Here is a 22,821-nt window from a genome sequence, read left to right as displayed (position 1 = left end):
AGTGCCCACAACACCTACCTCAGACATCTCTGCCTTTGATCAGATTCTCGAGACAGAGAATCTGGATTTGTTTGGATCAGATGTATCCATCCTTCATGGTCTGCTCAGCTGTGGATAGGGTCACAGCTACCTTGTCCCCAGTCTCTCATCAGAGACATGGGGTGAGAAGGAGAGGCTGCCAAAGAAAGGGATGTCAGCTAGACAGGTCCACCTGCGTGTCTGTTGCAGCCCCTGCCTGGCTCTTCACCTTCTCTCCTCTACTCCATTCCCCATCCATCATCCTAAACCTCCAACGCACCCTCAGCTCCATCACTGGATGACCTACCATCCTGCCTATGTGTGCACCGCACGCCATCCCCACCCTCCTCCTTCTCCTGCCAGCACCAGCTACAAAAGTCACTTTGTATCTCTCTGAAACTCCTTGACTTCCCAGGCCAACTGTGCAGCCATCATTCCTTCCTCCATGTTCCTGCTATCTTGGATCATTACAGCAATGATCACATACAGCATTATTGTCTGTCTACATGTCTGTGTCTACCCTCACATATAAGTACTTGGGAGGTGAGGATTAGATATTTTCATCTTGGTTCTCAGGTTCAATATGGTTCCTGGCAAAAATAGCTATTTCCCAGATGTTGTGTGGGTGGGCATATAAATGCATGAACACATGAACATAGGAGCCCTTCTCTGCCCTCAGAGGCTGGGAGGCCCACCATGCATGGCGTTGGCATAGGTGGGCACGAACAGGATTGTTTTGCTCACCTGTGCCCATTGTTTGCTGCTTTCTCTCCCAGACGGGGTTGACCGGACCTCCACAATCTAGAAGCTGAAGATGAGAGTGACCGCGCTGGCCGTGAAATCGACTGCTGCGGGTCCAGTGTCTGCCATCTTCAGGGTTGCACAGAATCCTCCAAGATACTTTGCAGCCTTTCTTTCCCCTGGTCCCTCTCCCGTTTTGATTTTGTGAGAGCGTAGGTCATCCTCGTAAACATATCAGTAGACCTGGGGTTGGTTATTTTGTCATTTGTTTCTGTCATGGGATGGTTTGGTGTGTGGGGTGGGGAGGGGTCTCTAGGGAATTATGAGACTGGGAGGGGGGTGGAGGGAATGCAGGTAGCTCCCTGGATGGAAAGGGGGCAGGGGAAAGAGTACTGCCATGAAAGAGATAGGAGACACACAAGAGGACGGCAGAAGCCCTGGCCCTGGGGAGGCTTCTCGGAAGGCCTGGCTTCACAGGCAGGCCACAGAAGGATAGCATGGGCGTGTGCACCCAAAGCAAGATAGTGGCTTGCCTTTTATATCCAATCCAATCCTGATTAGATTTCCCTGAGGCCCCTGCTGGAAGCAGCCATAGGAGAGGGCCCATGGCAACGGGGGAAAGAAAGAAGAAATTCCCTCCAACAAAACTTCAGCTAAACTTCGATTTGTGTATTGTTTACATAATAATTTTAAAGGGTACATAATGTGTAAAGAGTTTGGATAGAACCTCTCTTCATACTATGGTTTTTGTAAAGGATCTGTTGTTGTTATGGATTCATTTTTTTCCTCTATTTTTATAAGAGCAGCAGAGTGTCTTTTTAAAACGGCTGCTGAGCTCTGTTTCTTGGGAAGATGGATGCAGTCACGTAGGCCTGAGCTGTCCGTCTTTCACCATTAGGCGGGAGGAGCGTGTGGGTGGACTTGAAGGACATGGACGTGGCCGGAATGAGCACAGCATTGGGTGAGCGCACAAGGATGAGGACATCATGTGATCAGTTATGGGTTTGCTCGCAGGGCACCCAGAGATTCTCAAAGAATCCTGCAGCCTCTTTCTGTGCTGGATTTGCGTGTCATGGAGAGGCCTCCCTCCCTTTCTTCCCCACCCATGGGGCATTATCCTGTCACTCCTAGCCTTGCCCCCCACACACACAGGTGGGTACAAGTTCCGCTGGAGGAGAAGAGGCAAGGATGGACTTTTTCCCCTTGTGAGAGGTTTGATACCCAGATAATGAGCTCAAAACCTTTACATTAGGATTGCTTGTAGGAACTCGAGCCTGGAGGCTGCATCCACTTCACCCATCACTGCTGAGGAAAAGGAGGGAAGAAAGGCCAGCAACAGTGTACAGAGGGTCCGTCAGCAAGTGCCAGAGAGTGCATGCAGGGAGATGTTTGGCCCACACGGCGCAGCCCCGCCATCCTCGGTGGGCGATGAAAGATGTAGGAAAGGTTGATTTCACGATGGAAATGACAGTGCTATCCGCACAGTATGAATTAGGGATTTGCTGTGTTGGTTGATTTCTCCATCCACACAAAGGGGAGGGAAAAGACATTCAGTACTTGGTGGGAGATTGAGAAACTATGGTACCTACCACAAAGTAATAGCTCTGTCTATGAAGGGCAAGAACGGCTACCTTTCAGAATTTGACGCAGTGGAGGGTATTAGAGGAAATCAAAGAGGAGTTGTGTGGAAAATCAGGTTGTGTAAATGAAAGTATGAATGCTCAGCCAGAGGCAAGATCAGGAAGATGGTACAAGGCCTGTTTGTTACATGGGTGAGTCAGGTGCCTTTGTGTGTGTGTGTGTGTGTGTGTGTGTGTGTGTGTGTGTGTGAAGTCAGAGTTGAAATACAGAAGATCAGACTATGGAAATCACTGTCCTTTTTTTTTTTTTTTTTTAAGCTAATGAACTACATACAGACCTAAAAGGCCTTAATGAAATCTGAACAATTTTCTTTTACTTTCAAGATCAAAGACATACACCCAACCCAGTCTTGGATGCTGCCACCAGGTTTTTTAAGTCAATTTGAGTCTAAGAAGGTGAGAACAATGTAACCATAGAAAGCCTTTCGTGAGCATAGAAGGCTTGAAGCCACAATTTCATGCATTGAATTAAAAAAAAAAAAAGTTTCAGACCTCTCCTTGGGTGACTACGTTCTAAAGATGCAAATCCATGTGCAGAAAAAGATGGCATTTTTTAGTTGATTATTTTTAACCAAGTGCCATTAACATTCATCCCCCACATCCCTTTTCTAAACAAGCTTAGTGTTACTTGGGAAATGTGTTGGGATGGATGATCACATGTAAGGCAGGAAGAATAGGTCAAAGGTTGAAGGCCAAAGGTAAGACCAGAGGGTTTGCGAATGTGGGTTTGTAGGATACTGAGAAAGCGAATAAAGAGGAGAAAAAACCATGGTGTTACACATCTCGCTGAGAAAGGAAAGCATTCGGATCTGCTGCAAAAACACATATATCCATAAAGACTCATGTTATTCAGAAAACAGATTGTGAACACAATCACATTCGCATGAATCCTTTAAAAGGAAGAAGACCTTAAAGTATTTGCAAATCTGAATTTCTATTTATTCCTTCACTGAATATAGAAACAATGGTTATCTGATTATTAGAGATATTATTTTGGATATGTTACTTATTAACTTGCTATGGCTGGTAACCATGATAAAGTCTGTTATTAATAACAACATAATTCTTTTTTTAAAGAAGAAAAGCTTATTTTTCATTGACAGTGTATAGATTTATCTACTTAGTTGTGTTTTGCTATTAGTGTTTTAATTTTTTTTTAAGTTGAGTGTTTGATAAATTTTAAGAGCCTGTCCCCACCTTGTTTTGAGTCCTGTGTTGACTACAGGTATACAGCTCAATTTAAAAATCCTAAAGCAAAAGAATTTTATTTATAAAAGAATCAAACAGTTGCATGCATAAGGCTGTGAAGTCAGATATTTAGTAATAAAAGCAGCAGTGCCTTTTTTTGTATTTACCCATTGACCCCCACCAAATGCAACTGTTTTATATTAAGAAAATAGTAACAATTTTAAAATCTCAGAGTAAAATCTATTTCACTACATGTTTTCCCCCTTGTTCTGATTTAAGCATTGTGGACTTGGCATCTCTACATTGTCCTAGGGACAGTGGTATTCTACAATATTGTTATCATGTATGATGTTTTATTGGTGCTTTTTATTCATAGTGGCTTCTTACCAGAAACAGTAGGAAGAAACACATGAACTGTGTACAAGACATGAAACATTGCTGCTGATATGTTGTTTTTTCACATGCTTTTGAGTTTTCACTTTTTAAACGAGAGCCAGCAAGCAAACTAGACGTGGCTGGGTCTGCCTGTCGGGGCGGCTCTTTGCACCGAGCTCTCAAATCCTGTGTATTGAGGGTTCCTTTTTGGTACTCAGGATTGGAGCTACAGCTGGGCCCCCCTCTCTCCCATTCATTTGAAGAGACACTGAGGGAAACAAGGGTTTCTTTTGAGGTGTCCTTGGCTGCCTTTTACGGGATGGGAGCCTTCTCCGGGTCTTTTGTTCTTCTGCACCTCTTGTAGCTACTGCCAGTGCAAGGTTATAGATGTGTGTTCCCCAGGAGCCTGGGCTGGGGGGATGAGCTGGGCTGAATGCAAAGGTATGCAACCAGAAGGCGGGCGAGGGGACAAAAAGCAGGCCCGGTCTCATTGGTCCCTGGAGATGTCTATAGCAGTTAGCTCCAGGTTGGGCCTGGGGAAGCAGCCTGACCAAGGCGCTCGGGTGTGCCTGTTACAAGAACCTGCAGAAGGATAATTTGCACATGGAGCTGTGATAACACTAATGTTGAATTTTTTTTTTTTTTTTTTACAAGTCATCAGAGATGTTTGCAAAGTGAGTTTTATTTTTTTGTAATTCCTTTATCTTTACTTAAAGGTGAATGTGTATTCCTCTGGGAGGAATAGGAAGAAAACAGGAATGTTAATAATGTCGAACAGAAAACTTCCTCCCTTATTAATATATAATCCTCATGTATTTATGCCTAATGTAAGCTGACTTTTAAAAAGCTTTCTTTTGTTGCATGCCCTGTGCAGGCATCTGTATTGTACATGCATGCCTTTCGTCCTGTTTTCCTGTATAAAGTTAGTGAACAAAGAAATATTTTTGCCTAGTTCATGTTGCCAAGCAATGCATATTTTTTAAATTTGTCATATATGGAAAGAGCATGTTTGTTACATGTAAAAGCTTTACTGATATACAGATATACTAATGTTTGAAGATGCTGTTCTTTGCAAGTGTACAGTTTTCAAATGTTGTTACCAGTGAAACACCCTTGTGGTTTAAACTTGCTACAATGTATTTATTATTCATTTCCTCCCATGTAACTAAGAATCATGGCTATATTTCATATCAACGTTATATTGAAAGTGAAGGGAAATGATTAATACAAGGTTTTGTAACACTGGTGTGTGTCTGTTTTGTTTTTTTTTTTTTTTAACATTCATGATTGAATAGAAAATAAGAACCGAGGCCTGGTGTGGTGGCTCATGTCTATAATCCCAGCACTTTGGGAGGCCGAGGCAGGTTGGTCACTTGAGGTCAGGAGTTCGAGACCAGCCTGGCCAATATGGTGAAACCCCGTCTCTACTCAAAATGCAAATAAAAATACAAAAAAATATTAGCCAGGCATGGTGGTGCACGCCTGTAATCCCAGCTACTCAGGAGGCTGAGGCAGGAGAATCACTTGAACCCAGAAGGCAGAGGTTGAAGTGAGCCAAGATGGTGCCACCGTACTCGAGCCTGGGCAAGAGGGAAATTCTGTCTAAAAAAAAAAAAAAAAAAAAAAAAGACAAGAAAAAAGAAGAAGAAGAGAAGAACTGAGTCAAATAGCCTCCTCAAGGAAAAACCAGAATGGGATCTCTATTAACTATTCCTACACCTTGCCATTCTGCACATGCCACATCTTCAGCTATGAGCTTTTTTTTTTTTTTAACAGAAATATGGAGAGAGGGGTTTATTTATGCAGTTTCATCTGTGCCCATAATAGCCAATAAATGTGTCACCAGACTTAGTGACAGGCATGTTTCTAAATACAAACTCTAATTTTGCAGACATTGCTATTTATAGCTTGTTCCCCTCATTGCCTTTGAAATATTTCACACCTTAATCATGGCATCAAGAAACAGCAGCCTCTTTGGAGCTTACCTATCCATGACTTAAATCTCATTCTAGTATTTCTAATTCCTGTATGATATGTATTCTAACTATTATGTCAGTTAAGCATATGAGTGGAGAGATGCACCTGGTTTTGAATTCTGGCTCAAGCATTCTCTAGCTGTGTGATCTTAGACAAGTTACTTGACGTCTCTGAGCCTTGGGTTTGTTTTTTGGCTTATGATATTCAAAGTTTATATAATTAAACCTCTAATAAAAGGTGAAAACAAAAACCGTATTAATAGAGAGGTTACTGCCACCTAACAACCCCAGAGTTCTGAGAGGTAGCCACAGCTTGACATTATGACATTATGACCACACAGTGACTGCCTTTTCATCAGGCTCAGCTGCTCAACTGACATGTAAAATTGAAATTGGTCCCTGGAAACAAAAATTCTCACAGGCTGAGATGTAAAATGTAATTCCTCACAAAGTTGAATCCTTGTAACCCAGATGAGCTATATCTCAGTATGACTGCAGTATTATAAAGGAAGGAGAGAGAAGTGTGCAAGGGAAAATGTGAGCCTCACTTTGAAATGTGTGGAATGAGGGTAAATGTAAGAGTTGTGAGATTAAAGGAGAGAGACCAGGAAGAGCTCAGCATGGTGTCTGAAGTGGGGTTGCTTAGTGATTTTTATCAGCAAAGCTGTAGCTCTTTGCCAGTGATCTTTGTTATAGAATGTTCATTCCTGGAGAAAACATTACCCACACAGTAAAGCAGTTGGGATGCCCCTCAACAGCCCCATTCCAAAATGATATTTAATGCCACTTGTTAGAGGGGAACGAACATGTATATAGCACAATGGTTTGGAAGAGGCTACAGGGGGTTTAAGCCAGGAGTCCAGAGCTGGGTCTTATCCACGCATACTACAAGTGCTAACACAGACAGGAGCTGAAGAGACAACACAAGCCAGGAATTCAAATTCTCATGAAAGTTTCGTGTTCCCTTGGACAGTCACTACATCTATCACTGGCCCTGACTCATAATCAGCCCAAGACCTTCTGTCCCCAGTGGTTGTAGGGAAGGTTGGGGGATAGCACCTTCATCAGTGAAAATGTCATCCATAACCAGCACTTAATCCTTCTCTAGAAAAATATGGAGCCTTTAGGGTGGCTCTGGCCCACCCAGGAGCACCACTGTGGCAGACCACACTTTGCCATTTTCCCCCACAGTGCACCCCAGCACCGATCTCACAGATGTCATTCCACAGGCTTCTGTAAGCACTTTCACATTTGCTATTTTCCATCCATACTTCTTAACACTTGAAAGCCACCCCTTCTCTGGGCCCTTCAGCCTCTGGACCCTTAGCAGTAGCTCTAGGTCCTCCTAGCTTATCCAGTGAGTCTCAAACCATCTGTGAATTCCAGTTGTGATACTGGTTGTTTTTTTTTTTTTTTTTTCCAATTTACATAGTCCAATTCTTTTGTAAAATACAATAAAAATAAACCCCCTCCCCTACTATCTTATTTAACAGACAAAAGTATTTTGTCTAATTGCTATAAAGTAGCTTTATTCTGACTCCCTAAGTTTTGAGGTCAACCTGCAAAATTCAGTGTGGGAGATTGCTCTCAGGATGAGATGATGGAAATCTTGATGCCAACATACCCCTAACCAGGCCAAGAATGCCCTCAATACAATAGAGAAGGACCCATCAGGTCAGAGGGGTGCCTCAAAGTTGGCCCAAGAATGCTGACTGATTTCTTCACTCATCATTTCTAAAAGCTGAAAGCAACATAGTTGGGAAAGGGGACATGGGGAAGGAAGAGAAAGGTCCAGGAGGTAATAGGACTGGTGGTGGGAGGTTAGAGCCTGAACTGAAAGTCTTTGGAAATGGGTCAATCATTAGAGGTGGTTTCCAGAGCCACCCTGAGACTGTGGACTTTAGACGTCCCACTATCAGTTTCCGGCTGGAATAAGAACAGAGAATGACTGTGTGTGTGTGCGTGTGTGTGTGTGTACACATTTGGGAGACATGACTGGGAAACTGGGAAACTTTGGCAAAACTTAAGCATGACATCTCAGTCATCACTGAGGAACCCGGAGCGCCACTGGAGCAAATGATTATTCACAGTACACAGTGTCCTCCCAAACTTCAACCCAGCCCACTGGCTTCCCACAACCTGCCTTGACCATGGGGCTCTTGTCCACAGACATTGACTTCTCTGTGACGTAAACCTGGCAATTCAATGTCCAAGAATTTCCTCCATGGAATATTTTTGACTCTTAAGTGGTTTCTACCTCAATTTTTGAAACCAACAGAGAAACATTCTGGCAACCTTATAAAGCTTGTGCTTTATAAAATATCCCTTTTTGTTTACGTTTGACTTGGAGTGCATGTTTTTAAATAGTGTGTTGCACAGTTTTTTGAGGTTTTGTTTTTTAAGTCTAATCCCGGAGAAACAAAATTGGAGCTTTGGTGAGTGAAATGGTCCTACCAGAGCTGTTGGAACTCGGGACTGCCAAAAGGCTCCAGTTAAATCTTCCTGTGGGAACCACAGCCAGGCCTGGGTGTCCCTCGGCTTTCTCCAGTGTCCTTGGGACATATTTCTGGTTGTCCATGTCAGAAAATTTTTTTGACAGGGTCTCTGTCGCCCAGGCTGGAGTGCAGTGGCACAATCACAGCTCACTGTAGCCTCAGTCTCCCCAGGCTCAAGTGATCCTCCCGCCTCAGCCTCCTGAGTAGCTTGGACTACAAGCACGCACCATTACACCTGGCTAAATTTTTTATTTTTTGTAGAGACGAGGTTTTGCCATGTTGCCCAGGTTGGTCTCCAACTCTTGAGCTCAAGAGAGCCCCCCACCTCAGCTTTTCAAAGTGCTGGGATTACAGGTGTAAGTCACCACATCAAGCCCTGTAAAACAGCCTCAGTTAAGTGAGGTCAGGAGAACCTACAAACCCAAATCAAATCTGTCCAATTGGACCTCAATAATTTGCTTTCTGTTATATTTATCCCAGATCTCTTCACTGAGAAGAGGCTAAACATTGATTTCCTATGATCGTTACTCGTCCAAGATGGATGAGTATAAAGACAGCAAATTGTGGATGAGAGAAAATGCATATGTGATGAATCATTCCCCTCCATCCATTGTCAGTTGTGCCAATCCAGTTTCAGGGCAGTGAGCACATTCTACATACTTTCTCTTGTTCCTGTGCTCTGGGGTCTGGACTACTTCATCTTTTAGCCATTTTGCTCTTGTAAGACACAGAATCCAAGCCCTCATTCACCTGAGGTTCACTGAGTTTACCCAGTGTGTGCCTTTTTAAGAGAAAAAAAGAGATGAGGGTCTATGTTCCCAGGCTGGTCTTGAACTCCCAGGCTCAAGCAATCCTCCTGGTTTAGCCTCCTGAGTAGCTGGGATTAGAGGAGTGAGCCATCACACCTGACCAGATGTGCATCTTAAGTGTTTATATCCAACCCATCCTCCAAAAACACAAAAATTTAAGGGGGCAGGCTGTCTTCCTTGTACACAGGGCTTGATGAGGACAGGGTGCTAATCAACTGGATGTCTAGAAATAGAAGATACCTTGCAGGACACAAGCACCAATTTCCTTCTGCAAATGGAAGGTGAAGTTCAGAGTTACAGTGAGGCATCTTCCCTATGGCCACGTGAGAAATCATGAGATGCCCCCGCAGGCCCCTGGGGCCATTTCAGTCTCTTAGCCCGAATGATATGAGCTCAGGAGTAAGCATGCCTAGAAGGCGCGAGGGAGAATAAAGCCTGCTACGCTCCTCCCCAGGCAGGAGGCGGACACCCCCCACAGTGGGCAGGGCTCTGCCCTGGTTCTCAGGTTCCCTGGGGAAGCCGTGTCGCCCATGGCTCACTGCCTGGAAGGTAGACACCACCCAAGCCACCCAGGTCCTTCGGAAGAAAGGAAGCAACACCAGAAGGACTAAAAGCAGGAATTCCTGGAGAGGGCCTCAGGGAGAGTCCAGATTTAGGGGCAAGAAAGAACATGTGAATTGGAAGAACTGAAATAAGTAAATACCCAGCTGGAATTCTGAATGCAGAGAATGTAGAGTTGGAGGTGTTGGGTGGGTAGGGGTGGGGACTGGGGATGGAGGCAGGGCCGGTACTAAAGGGCCATGGCAAAAAGTATAGGCTGTCCCTGAAGGACAATAGCTGTGCTGCTGGCAAGTGGCATCATCAGCTTGAAGGGTTTTTGTTGTCTTGTGGAAGAGAAGGGCATAACTGAACAGTCTCCCTTCTGTCCCATGTCCCAGTCACTCAGTTTCCCTCACTGGAGGCCCCCAGTGTAGGCTTCCTGGGTACCCACCAAGAGATGTTCTCTCCATGTGCAAACGTCGATCTATATTTTGTTCCCCCTCTGTACACACACAAGAGCATACCACGCACACTGTTCATCATGGTGTGGCATTTTTCTTTCTTCACTAAATCAGTTTTGGAGACCATTCTATATTAGTTGACGGCGACACAGTGCTCCATGCTGTGGAGGAAGAGAACTCCTTTAACCAGCTCTTTACTGATGGACACTCAGGTTTCCTTTACCCTATTACAGACAAGGCTCTGATGAATAAATTATGTGTGTGTCATGCAAGGGTTCCCACTGTGAGAAAGCAGGATTGCTGGATTAAAAGCGATTATATCAGCCAGGGTTCTCTGTAGAAACAGAACCAGTCTCAGGGAGGGGTAGAAGGGAGAGGGAGGGGGAGAGATACTTATTTTAAGGAAAGACCCAATTGTGAGGGCTGGCGAGTTTGAAATTTGTACAACAGGCTGGAAACTCAGCCAGGAGTTGATGTTTCAGCCTTGAGATAGAACTTCTTTCAGAAACGTCAGTTCTTGGTCTTAAAGCCTTTAACTGATTGGATGAGGCCCACCTAGGTTATCAAGGGTAATCTCCTTAATGTCAAATGGTTGTGGATATTAATCAGATCTACAAAATACCTTCACAGCAACGTCAATTAGCGTGTGATTAAATAACAGTATTATAGCCTAGCCAAGGTGATGCATGTAACTAACCATCACAAGTATCATTGGTCATCCTGCTAGTTATTGCCAAGTCATCTTCCATAGATTTATACTTCCAGCAGCAATTGGTGAGAGTGCTTTATTTCCTATACTTTCAGCAATTCATAAACCAAACTTTTATATATTCTCCAATCTAAGATGTGAAAAAAATGTTATCAGCACCCTTTATTTCTCAAATTGAGTTTGAGCATTTTTATATGCTTAATAGTCTTTTATATTTTCCTTTGAACGAAGTGTTCATATATTTGCCCATTTTATCATTGAGCTGTGGGTCCCCTTCTTATTTTTGTAGCCGCTCTTTGTATATTGTAGAAACTGATCTTTGGTCTGTGATATGAGTTACAAATATTTTTCCCAGCTGGTCTTTTGTCATAAGGAAATTATTTTTATTTTTATGTGGTTGAATTTCTTCATCTTTTATGTCTTCTGGATTTCAAATCATATTTTAAAAGACCCTTTCCACTTTGAGATAGCTATGTTTTCCACTAGTACTTTCATGGATTCATTTTATATTTATATATATTTGAACCATTTTTAGTATAAAATATGAGGTTTGGAATCAATTGTATTTCTATGTAAAAGTGGGTACCCAGTTGTGCCTACACTATTTGTTGACTAATATATTTTTCCTCCAATGATCTGATATGCCACCCCTTTAACATAGCAACTTCCTCTATGTATTTAGATCTATCTCTGCACTTCCTATTTTTCTTTTCATCAACACATTTGTCTATTCATGTACTAGCACTCCCACTATTTTAATTATTAATTTTAAATTTTGGGTTAATATCTAACAGGGAGATTTATATTTTGGAAAGGTCGCTCTGACTGCATTTTGGGAAATGGATTAGAGGAGAGCCCAAGTGGAGGAGTGAGGATGCCCCAGGGGACAGATGATCCAGACAGTTCACAAGCTTGAGGATGTGGCAGCAGGGACAGAGAGAACCAGACAGATCTGTGAGATTCATAAGATGTAGACTCTCCTAGTCAACATAGTATTGGAGGTTCTGGCCAGGGCAATCAGGCAAGAGAAACAAATAAAGGGCATTTAAATAGCAAGAGAGGAAATCAGACTATCCCTGTTTGTAGATGACATGATCCTGTATCTAGAAAACCTCATTGTCTCAGCCCAAAAGCTTCTTAAGCTGATAAGCAACGTTATCAAAGTCTTGGGATACAAAAGTCAATGTGCAAAACCCACTAGCATTCCTATTCACCAACAACAGTCAAGATGAGAGCCAAATCACAGACGAACTCCCATTCACAACTGCCAGAAAAAGAACACCTAGGAATACAGATAACTAGGGAGGTGAAAGATCTCTACAAGGAGAACTATAAACCACTGCTCAAAGAAATCAGAGATGATACAAACAAAAGCATTCCATACTCATAGATAGGAAGAATCAATATTGGTAAAGTGACCACACTGCTCAAAGAAATTTATAGATTCAATGTTATTCCCATTAAACTACCACTGACATTCTTTATAGAACTATAGAAAACTATTTTAAAACATATGGAACCAAAATAGCCAAGACAATCCTAAGCAAACATAACAAAGCTGAAGACATCGCATTACCCAACTTCAAACTATACTACAGGGATACAGTAATCAAAACAGCATGGTACTGGTACAAGAACAGACACAAAGACCAATGGAACAGAATAGAGAACCCAGAAATAAGACCACACACCTACAACTATCTGATGTTTGACAAACCTGACAAAACAAGCAATGGGGAAAGGATTCCCTATTCAATAAATGGTGCTAGGATAACTGGCTAGCCATATGCAGATTGAAACTGGACCCCTTCTTTATACCACATACAAAAATGAACTCCGGATGGATTAAATACAAAAATGAACTCCGGATGGATTAAAGACTTAAATGTAAAACCCAAAACTATAAAAACCCTGGAAGACAACATATGCAATACCATTCAGGACATAGGCACAGGAAAAACTTTCATGGCAAAGATGCCAAAAGCAACTGCAATAAAAGCAAAAATTACCACATGGGATCAAATTAAACTAAAGAACTTCTGCATGGCAAAAGAAACTATCAGAGTAAACAGACAACCTACAGAATGGGAGAAAATTTCTGCAAATTCTGCATCTGACAAAAGTCTAATATCCAGCATCTGTAAGGAACTTAAACAAATTTACAAGAAAAAAAAAAAAACCATTAAAAAGTGGGCAAAGGACATGAACAGACATGTCTCAAAAGAAGACATACTATGTGACCAATAAACATGAAAAAAAGCTCAACATCACTGGTCATTACAGAAATGCCAATCAAAACCACAATGAGATACCATCTCACACCAATCAAAATAGTTATTAAAAAATCAAAAATAACAAATGCTGGTGAGGTAGTGGAGAAAAAGGAGCACTGTTGATGGGGGTGTAAATTAGTTCAACCATTGTGGAACACGGTGTGGCAATTCCTCAAAACCTAAAGACAGAAATACCATTCAACCCAGCAATTCCATTACTGGGTATATCCCCAAAGGAATATAAATTGCTCTATCATAAAGACACACTCACATGAAAGTTCACTGCAACACTATTCACAATAGTAAATACGTGGAATCAACCTAAATGTCCATTAATGATAGACTGGAAAAAGAAAAAATAGTACATACACACCATGGAATACTATGCAGCCATAAAAAAGAACAAGATCATGTCTTTTGCAGGAACATGGAGCTGAAGGCCATTAACTTTGGCAAACTAATGCAGGAACAGAAAACCAAATACTACATATTCTCACTTATAAGTGGGAGCTAAATGATGAGAACACATGGACACATGGAGGGGAACAACACACACTGGGGCCTATTGGAGGGTGGAGGGTAGGAGGAGGGAGAGGATCAGGAAAAATAACTAATGGGTACTAGGCTTAATAACTTGATAATGAAATAATCTGTTCAACAAATCCTCATGACACACAATTACCTATGTAACACACCTGCACATGTACCCCTAAACTTAAAAGTTAAAAAATACAATGGACTTTGGGGACTCAGGGGAAAGAGTGGGAGGGGGGTGAGGGATAAAATGCTACAAATTAAATTCAGTGTATACTGCTCGGATGATGGGTGCACCAAAATCTCACAAATCACCACTAAAGAACTTACTCATGTAACCAAACACCACCTGTTCCCCAAAATCTATGGAAACCAAAAATTTAAAAAATAATAAAGCCAGATATCAACAAGGAAAAAAACAGACATAGCCTCATTGTGCTTGATGATGGATCAGACCTGGGCTGTAGGGGAGAAACTAATGAGTCCAAGACGCCTCCCAAAGTGTCTTGCTTGGTCAGCTGAGGTGCTGGGGAAGGACTGGGCTAGGGGTAAGGGCATGAAAGTCGTTATGTTACATAACCCACCTCCTCATCCAGACTAAACACCGTTTTGCTAAGCTGATACATTTGTTGTTAGATTATCCCCCACTTTGCAGATGGAAAAACTGAGTCTCAGAGATGTTAAGCAACTTGTCCAAGATCAAAGAATTGTTAGGGAATGAGGCTCCACAACAAGACTCAAACCCAGGTCTGTCTACCCTAAATATTGCTAGGAGATGACAATGGCCGGTTGTCTTAGGCTCTGGAGACCCCATATGAGCACACACAGCAAGGAGACTGTGATGAACCTCCAGGCCTTCCCTTTCCAACATCTGTTGCAGCCTGAGACACGAGGTTACTTGTAGGCAGCAGAATTCTGCAAAATGACCATCTTGAGATATTTGTTTAAATATAGCCCCTAATTGAAAGAGAAGAGCCGACGTGGCTGTAGTTCTCAACCTGACTCCATATGGGAATCACCTGGGGAGCTTCACCAACTACTGATAACTGGGGTCCATCCCAAGAGACTGACTTAATTGTTCTGGGGCATGGCCTGGGCATGAAGGTATTAAGCTCCCAGGTGATTCTAATGGGCAGCCAAGTGGGAAAACTGCACATCAAGGGAAACTGCTTCTCCTCACTTACTGGTCTACGAGGCTAATTGCATCTGCAGCCTTGGTAGGTGAGGGCAAAAGGCAGCTGTTTCCACAGACTCATTACAGAACTAAGAGCAAGCACCTGACCCATCCAGTTCCTTGGTTACTCTACCTGTGGGAATCCTCTAAGCCAGGCAGCATTAGCAGTGGGGTTTTAGCACACTCCCAGTCACTTCTCAAATTTCTTCCCCATTGGCTTCAATGGTGCTTGCAATGCCTACCGCAAAGACTCAGTTTCCTAAGCTACGTGTACTTTAATTAGGTTGATGAATTGTTCCCTGGGATACTGTCATGCCAGACACCTATCACCTCTAATAGGGATGGCACCAGGCTCGAGAGGCTGAAGAAGAGACCCACAGCCAGCGAATGAGACATGGGGCTTATTGAGGGGAACTTACAGACAGAGCAGCCCAGTGGTGAGGGCTGGACAGGAGAACCACCACTTATAAAAGCAAGCAGTTTATACAACGTTTTCACATAACACATTCCCCCTAGCAACCATCACCTGGCAACCTTCATTTAACCCAAAACAAAGGGCCTCAGTACTCTGTATGGCCCACATTTTATGGGACAGGGCAGGCTGGGGCCTCAGATATGCCTCACAGATAAGGAATGAATCTCCAGGTTGGCCACGCTGGAACGTTGAACACACATTCAGGTGCATCTGCCATTCAGGGTGATTCTTGGGGACTGCTTACGTTATCGCTGTCAGGTGTGTCTGCTGTGCACAGGTGCATCTACCATACAGTTGCAAGCATTATCAGCTGAGTGATCTATTAACCAGAATTCAGCAGCCTGATTATCCAGGTATCTGCCAGTATAGTTTTGGGTTGTTTGTTAATGCAGATTAGGTTACACCCCATTAACGGATACTCCTCAAAACTTCAATGCCTTAAAACCACAAAAACTGGCCTGCATGTCCGTCACAGGGCCTCAGGGACATCTGCCCTATACGGCTTTCTCCGGAACCCAGCCTCTGGCACAGCTGCCACCTACTGGAGTACTGATATTTGCCACAGCAGAGGGAAAAAAGACATGCCTTCCACTAGAAGTGAAATGTGTCACTTCCACTCACACTTCATCAGCCGAAGCCAGTCACATGGCCACACCTAACTTCAGCGGAGCTGGGAAGTACGATCCTACCCTGCCACAAAGGACTCACAGACAGGGCTGGACCACAGCGCCAATGTCTCCCACCCCTTCACCGCATGCTGCCCCCCCAGCAGAGCACAGACCAATGTTCAAGACGGCTAAGGTCTTAGGGTCCCCATCCGGCCAATGCCCCTCCCCATTTTTGAGGAATGTGGGCCCGTTACAAAGACAAACTCTGCTCACTTTACCTGGGTTTGCTGCTTCTCTTCAGGCCCTCAAAGTCTGGAGGAGCTTAAAGTGGCATCATCAGATGAGGTCATGTCCTGGGTGGCTGGGTGACCTCCTTTTCCGCTCCCAATGTGCTGCAGGATCACCAGGGTCCCAGGGCTAGGCCCAGCCGTGTCTTCATCAAACTCTCCTTCTCTGTTAGCTCCCACCTGACTCGGAGCGGGCCAATTTCTTTCATCATCCACCTCCAGCTGGGCTGCAACCTGTGGCTCACTCCTGGTTCAAAGACTCAGAAGCAGGGAAATGTAATGCTCTGAAATGTGCTTTCATGCACAGCAGCTCTCGCCTTCAGGGGCTGTTGGAGGCTGCTCTGACTCAGTCTCCCATTCAAAGGCTGGGTTCAGCAGAGAGCCCGCAGGAAGCTAACAAACTGGACTGTCTGAGGGACTGACTCAAAAAAAGAAAATAAAAAGAAATAGGTGATAGAGTAGCAGAAGTGCCCACAGCGGCCTACCGCCCGCGGTGTGCCAGGAGTGAAGCAGCCTCAGCTCCACCCTCCCTGCAGCCAGTGTAGCTGAATGGGCTGAGGACTCCCCTTTCCTGGCCCTGCCTCCGCGGTCTCACTGCACCTGTATGGAAAGGGGCTGGGCCCTGGCTCCCCAGCAGAAAAGACCCTCCCCGCTTTGCCACTCCTGCAGCCTTCGTTTTTAATATTTATACTGAACAGAGCATTTCTTGCCCAGGAGGCTGGGGAAGAACCTCAAAACTGGAAGCAAGGGCTCATTTTGAAATCCACCTTCCTTCACGTTTAAAACAGGCAGCTCTCCCATCTGGGTACCTTGAAAATGTGCTGCAAGCCTAAATGCACCGGCTTCAAATCCCTGGGGCTCTGAAGCCCAAGCCTGCCGTTTCCTCCACTCAGTTCCCAGCTCTGCCGCTTACCAGCTCAGCTATGTGTCCTTGGGTGCATTACTTTGCCTCTCTGTGCCTCCATTTCCCCATCTGTGCAATAGGGGTACTAACCCAGTGGCGCGTCGTGGAGGGTTAAGTGAGTTGATGTGTGCACAGCACCTGGAACAGAGCCTGATACATAGGCTGTGCTCTTGAGTGTTAGCAGCGGGTATTGTCATCGTGATTGCAAGCCTCAAGCACTGTCCAGTCCCCACCTTGTCAGTCGATGACAGGAGTTATTAGCTACAAAGTCTTCATGTCATTAGCTACAAAGTCTTCACTCAGGCCATTCTCAGCACTCTCCCCAGCCTGGAAGCACCCACAAAATCAGGCGTCCTGTAGACAGACGGTTCTCCATTCCCCTTGGGACCCACGGCCCTTGCCGTAGCACCCAGCATGAAGGCTGGATCCAAGACTCGGGAGCCATAAGCAACACAGGGGCTGCTGAGAGAAGATGTCCTCTAGCCACACCACACACCCTGATATGTATACATGTGCGCCACAGAGGCTCATGCACACCACACACCCGTTCCCAGGGTGGTTATGCCGTTTCTGCAGCACTTTTGGTGACTACAAATCCCTCTAGCCCTAACAGGAATCAATTAAGCAATGTATTTAGTGGCCTTAGCAAGGAGGGAAAGGGTCACCTTAAACATCCCCCGCAAATCTGACACATTCTGGCAGCCCAGGAGGTTCCAGAAGGGAGAGGGAAAGCCATGCGCAGCTGGCGCCCTCTGGTGGTCAGTGTCTTCCCACTCAGCGCTTGCCCTGGGGAGGCGGCACCAGAATAGCTCTATTCAAATCAGCGCAAGTTGCTATGCCCGGTGCCACGTGCGGTGTAGGGAACCAGGATGAGAAGGATGCCATCCTGGCCCTCGAGGTGCTCATAGTCTCTCAAATCACTGTGTCTTCTAGCCTGGGATTGTTCTCCCGCCCTAGTATCATGACGTTAGTAAGTTAAACATAATCAATAAACGACCATGGAGCCCTGCCTACTGAATCCCCGCTAAGTCCATGTCTTGAACAAGGCACTTAGTATCCACTAGCTGTCACCTTTACAGCAACTGTGTGCCTTCATCGTATCTGGTTTTACAGATGAGGCTCCAGCAACTAGGTGACTTTTCCAAAGTCACACAGCCCATTTGATGCCAGAGATTTTATTTAAATTTACTTTATTTTAAATACATACAAATAACACATAACTCAAATTTTCTGAAGGATTCTATAATGAAAATATCTCCCTCCAGGGCCGGGCGCGGTGGCTCATGCCTGTAATCCCAGCACTTTGGGAGGCTGAGACGGGCGGATCACGAGGTCAGGAGATCCAGACCATCCTGGCGAACACGGTGAAACCCCGTCTCTACTAAAAAATACAAAAAACTAGCCGGGTGAGGTGGCGGGCGCCTGTGGTCCCAGCTACTCGGGAGGCTGAGGCAGGAGAATGGCGTAAACCCAGGAGGCGGAGCTTGCAGCGAGCTGAGGTCCGGCCACTGCACTCCAGCCTGGGCCACAGTGCGAGACTCCGTCTCAAAAAAAAAAAAGAAAAAGAAAAGAAAATATCTCCCTCCAACCACTGTTCTGCCAGGTTGTCACCCCGTGGGCAACCTTCGTTTTTAGTTTCTAGTGAACTTGTTCAACTATCTCCCATGGGTATAAAGGGAGTTTTTTTAAAAGCACAGAGGCTGCATACTATACACTGTTCCCAGCCTTGCATCCCTGCACCTTCCCTGTACCCCTTAGGTCAAAATGCAAAGTTAGTTTTAAAATAAATATGGCCTGGGCGGTGGCTCACGCCTGTAATCCCAGCACTGCAGGAGGCTGAGGAGAGTGGATCACTTGAGGTCAGGAGTTCAAGATCAGCCTGGCCAACATGGTGAAACCATATATCTACTGAGAATACAAAAATCAGCTGGGCATGGTGGCAGGCACTTGTCATCTCAGCTACTTGGGAGGCTGAGGCAGGAGAATCACTTGAACCTGGGAGGTGGGTATTGCAGTGAGCCGATATTGTACCACTGCACTCCAGCCTAGGCAACAGAGGGAGACTCCGTCGTAAAATAAATAAATAAATACATACATACATAAAAAGGCCTGGATGACAAGATTCTAGATAATGGCCCTCCTTAGGACCCAAGCCCCCTTTTGCAACACAAGTGGTCAGCCCAACTTAATGCTGTTTTTCTCTTATAAGCATGGATTTCCAGAAGTAGAGCTTCACTCTAATATCACTGACAATCGTTTTGTAGCAATGAATGCGTGGAACTGCTTCATTCCTTTTAAGAGATTATTGCATGAAATAACCACAGGTTATTAAACTTGCCCGCTACAGATGAGCATTGAGATGTCGCCAGTCTTCTGTAGTTACAAATACACTGCAGTGAACCTCTTTCTACACCTGCCCTTTTGCACAGGCGAAATTGCTAGGTCAAAGGATACATAGGTGTGTTTGTGAATTTAAAAGATGCCATCAAACTTCCCCCTATTATGGTTGTACCAACTGACCCCCTCACTGCAGGGAGTAGAACCCAGGACCTCCTAACTCCAAAGCCAAGGCTGTCTCCCCCTGTCAGGTTCATGACTATGCCAAATATCACGTTGAAGTCCAAAGGAAGTGGGTGGATGAACAGAAAGAACGCTCGGGGGGCCATAGACCGGTAAAATAAGATTTTACTCAGCAGCGTCTCTCATCAACAGCTTTCTTACACTGTCTGTCCTGTCTCGGCTGCTTAGTCCAGCTCCTACACACAGTTGCACAGCCAGCTCTCCCTTGCCTTTAGGGTCAGCAGCTTAACTCTCTCTCTCTCTCTCTCTCTCTCTCTCTCTCTCTCTCTCTCTCTCTCGGCATGAGTGAGCCAAGCTGTGTCCATCCAGCCAGTAAGCAGCAGCTCCTGGACAGACTGGGCCCTCGTGGAACACTCCTCAGCCCCCCAATCCCCAGCAGCTAAAGGAGGCAGAGTAGCTTTGACTCCTAGGCCTTTAAAGACATAACCTATCCTTTGTCCACTGTCCAGCAATCTGCACACACTCTGGCCTCCGCTAGAGGAATAGGTCCCGTTATTGGGGAGCCTTTAAGACTTTGGCCCCACTGCACTGGGTGCAGCCTCCATGAGCCCACCTTCCTGGCTGCTTCCTACTGAGCAGCCTTCAGCCCTGAGAACGGACAGCAATAGGAGAGCTTGGCATCCCACTGCTGCCTGTGCAGACTCCTCCACCAGCAAAGCTCCTTTTCCTATGTTCCTGCTCCTCACAGGAATCAAAGGACACCTGGTCAGCCAAGGACACGGCCATCTCAGTTCCGAGGGGCCTTGGATGTGTGGGAAATGGTGCCTTCAGGAGCAAGGGCCGGAAGACAATCAGCCCAGGAGCGCCTCTCTGCACACTGCAGAGGGTTCTCCAAGGCAGGCAGCTGGAGCAAGAGCTCCAGCAGGGCCTGCTCTGCCCACCAATCTTGGGGGCTCTGAGTGCTGGGAAGCCCAGCTAGTTCCTGTTTGGCACCTGCAAGAAACCATGAATCCAGCTCTTAGGATGAAGGTAGGGCCTGGAAAACCATCTGGATGGGCTCCTGGGTAGGCAGTGGGCACACAGGGGAAGATGGGTGATCTGTGTCACCACACACTCCAGCATCCAGCATGTTTATCAGCATGTCATCTACTGTCATTATCTCAAAAAACACCCCTGCCAGCCGATTACAGGAAGCGTCAGCTTCCTAATGCACAGTGCATAAACTGCAGAGCCACACATCAAACCCAGGGGGTCTGACTGGATATTCAGACTGCCCAGAGTGACATAATACTGGTAAGCCCCTAGGAACTACTCCATAGGGAACTCGACAGTGGCTTCCCTGCACCCCTTAGGTTAAAACGCAAAGTTGCCTTTAAAAATAAATAGAAGGCATGGACAAGAAGATTCTAGATAATGGTCCTGCCTGGGACCCAAGGCCCCCTTTGCAAAACAGATGGTCAGTGTAACTTGGTGCTGTTTTTCTCTTATGAGCTTGGATTTCCAGAAGTAGAGCTCCTGCTGGCTTCCTTTCAAATTGCACACCCTCTTGCAACACGTGTCAGGCACACAGGCACAGCTCCCACTACCGGAGGAAGTGACCTCCCCATTGGCTGAGAGAGCTTAGGACCATGGTCCTTATGCTCTACTAGGCACCAGAAATTAGTGCTCATTTTTAGATGGGATAATAATATTGTGGTTACGTCTTTAAAAAGATCCCCTTATGGTTTAGATAGGGGCACCTGTCTATGGATGAAATAATTTAATGTCTGGGATTTGATTCAAAATAATATTGGGGACAGTGAGTAGGAGATGCAACAAGATTGGCCATCTATGAGTAACTATTGAAGCTGGGCTGTGAATGCATAGGGTTCATTATACTATCCTGTCTACTTTTGTGTATGTTTAAAATTTTCTATAACAAAAAGCAGAATGAGGAGGGGGAAGAAACACACAGAGAGCATGGTAAAAACTCAGTTCTTCAGGGTCCCGGACCAGGAGCGCAAATGAAGGTTGAGGGCCCAGGAATCTGCTTTTCTCAGGCTCCCTGCAGGCCAGTGAGAAACTTCATCTTCAGGGTCCCAGAGCCCGCAGAGCCCAAGAGGTCGAAGCCAGAGGTCCCCCGGAGGAGCCCCTGTAAAGGGTCCCTGTCTATAGTCAGACATTTAGACTGCACTGGGCCCGTCGGTGCCAGGAATATGAATGGCCTCACAATCTATTCAACGTCGCCCAGCATCACTGTTGAGATCACAATAAGCAGCGTGGCAGGATCTACGCACAGAGCTGGCTGAATCTTTATTAAAATCTTTTTTTGTGCACGATGTTCCCAATTTATTTCTTTGTTCCTGGTATCTGGAGTCACGCAGTTTCTGATATTTGTCTTGGAGATGGAGGAAGTCTGACTGACGTGCCATGGTGGTGGAAAGGTAGTATTGACATCCTGAAAAACCTATTCCATCCAGCGAGAAATATCACCCACTAGTCCAGGCTGCTGCATCCGGGCCACCTCCAAGGCTCATCAGTTTGGAGGCCCTGGTGAGGTGAGGTTCTCAGCAAGGCTGGCAGCTGCTGCGGCCCAGAACTTAAGTGGAAGTCAAATCTGAGTCACGCTTGTCACCTAGAGCGGGTGTTATACATGTATGTGTTCCTGGGGCCCCAGAGCTGGAAGAGGTAGCCCAGGGCCTCAGGCGCCACATGTCTCCTACAACCCTTCAGTCAAAGCATCTATCTCCTTATGCACTTTACTCACCAGGGATCTAGGTATGGCCTTTTTTAGTTTTTAAGATTTTTGCTTCTAAAACAAACAAACAAAAAATAAAAACAGGCTGGCCAGGCATGGTGGCTCATGCCTGTAATCCCAGCACTTTGGGAGGTTGAGGTGGGCGGATCACAAGGTCAGCAGATCGAGACCATCCTGGCGAACACAGTGAAACCCTGTCTCTACTAAAAATACAAAAAATTAGCCGGGCGAGGTGGTGGGCACCTGTAGTCCCAGCTACTCGGGAGGCTGAGGCAGGAGAATGGTGTGAACCCGGGAGGTGGAGCTTGCAGTGAGCTGAGATCCGGCCACTGCACTCCAGCCTGGGCGACAGAGTGA

At 45.3% G+C, this 22,821-nt stretch overlaps 1 protein-coding gene across 2 annotated transcripts in view; it reads left to right on the top strand.

Moving 5' to 3' along the window:
- The window catches only part of SAMD4A (sterile alpha motif domain containing 4A), a 226,924-nt gene extending 221,720 nt beyond the window's left edge, over positions 1-5,204 (top strand). Inside the window, exon 14 of one of the 2 annotated variants that reach the window (XM_023231010.2) lies at positions 795-5,204. In XM_023231010.2, the coding sequence (XP_023086778.1) occupies positions 795-823 (29 nt within the window). In that variant the 3' untranslated portion in view covers positions 824-5,204. The remainder of the gene's footprint in view (positions 1-794) is intronic. The other variant, XM_031935761.1, reaches the window with a different exon arrangement.
- Positions 5,205-22,821: the final 17,617 nt, after the last annotated feature.

Source organism: Piliocolobus tephrosceles, chromosome 6, assembly GCF_002776525.5.
Source record: "Piliocolobus tephrosceles isolate RC106 chromosome 6, ASM277652v3, whole genome shotgun sequence".
NCBI classification, from domain to species: Eukaryota; Metazoa; Chordata; class Mammalia; order Primates; family Cercopithecidae; genus Piliocolobus; species Piliocolobus tephrosceles.
Note: the sequence above shows the minus strand (reverse complement) of the source record. Positions and strands in the feature narration are given on the sequence as shown.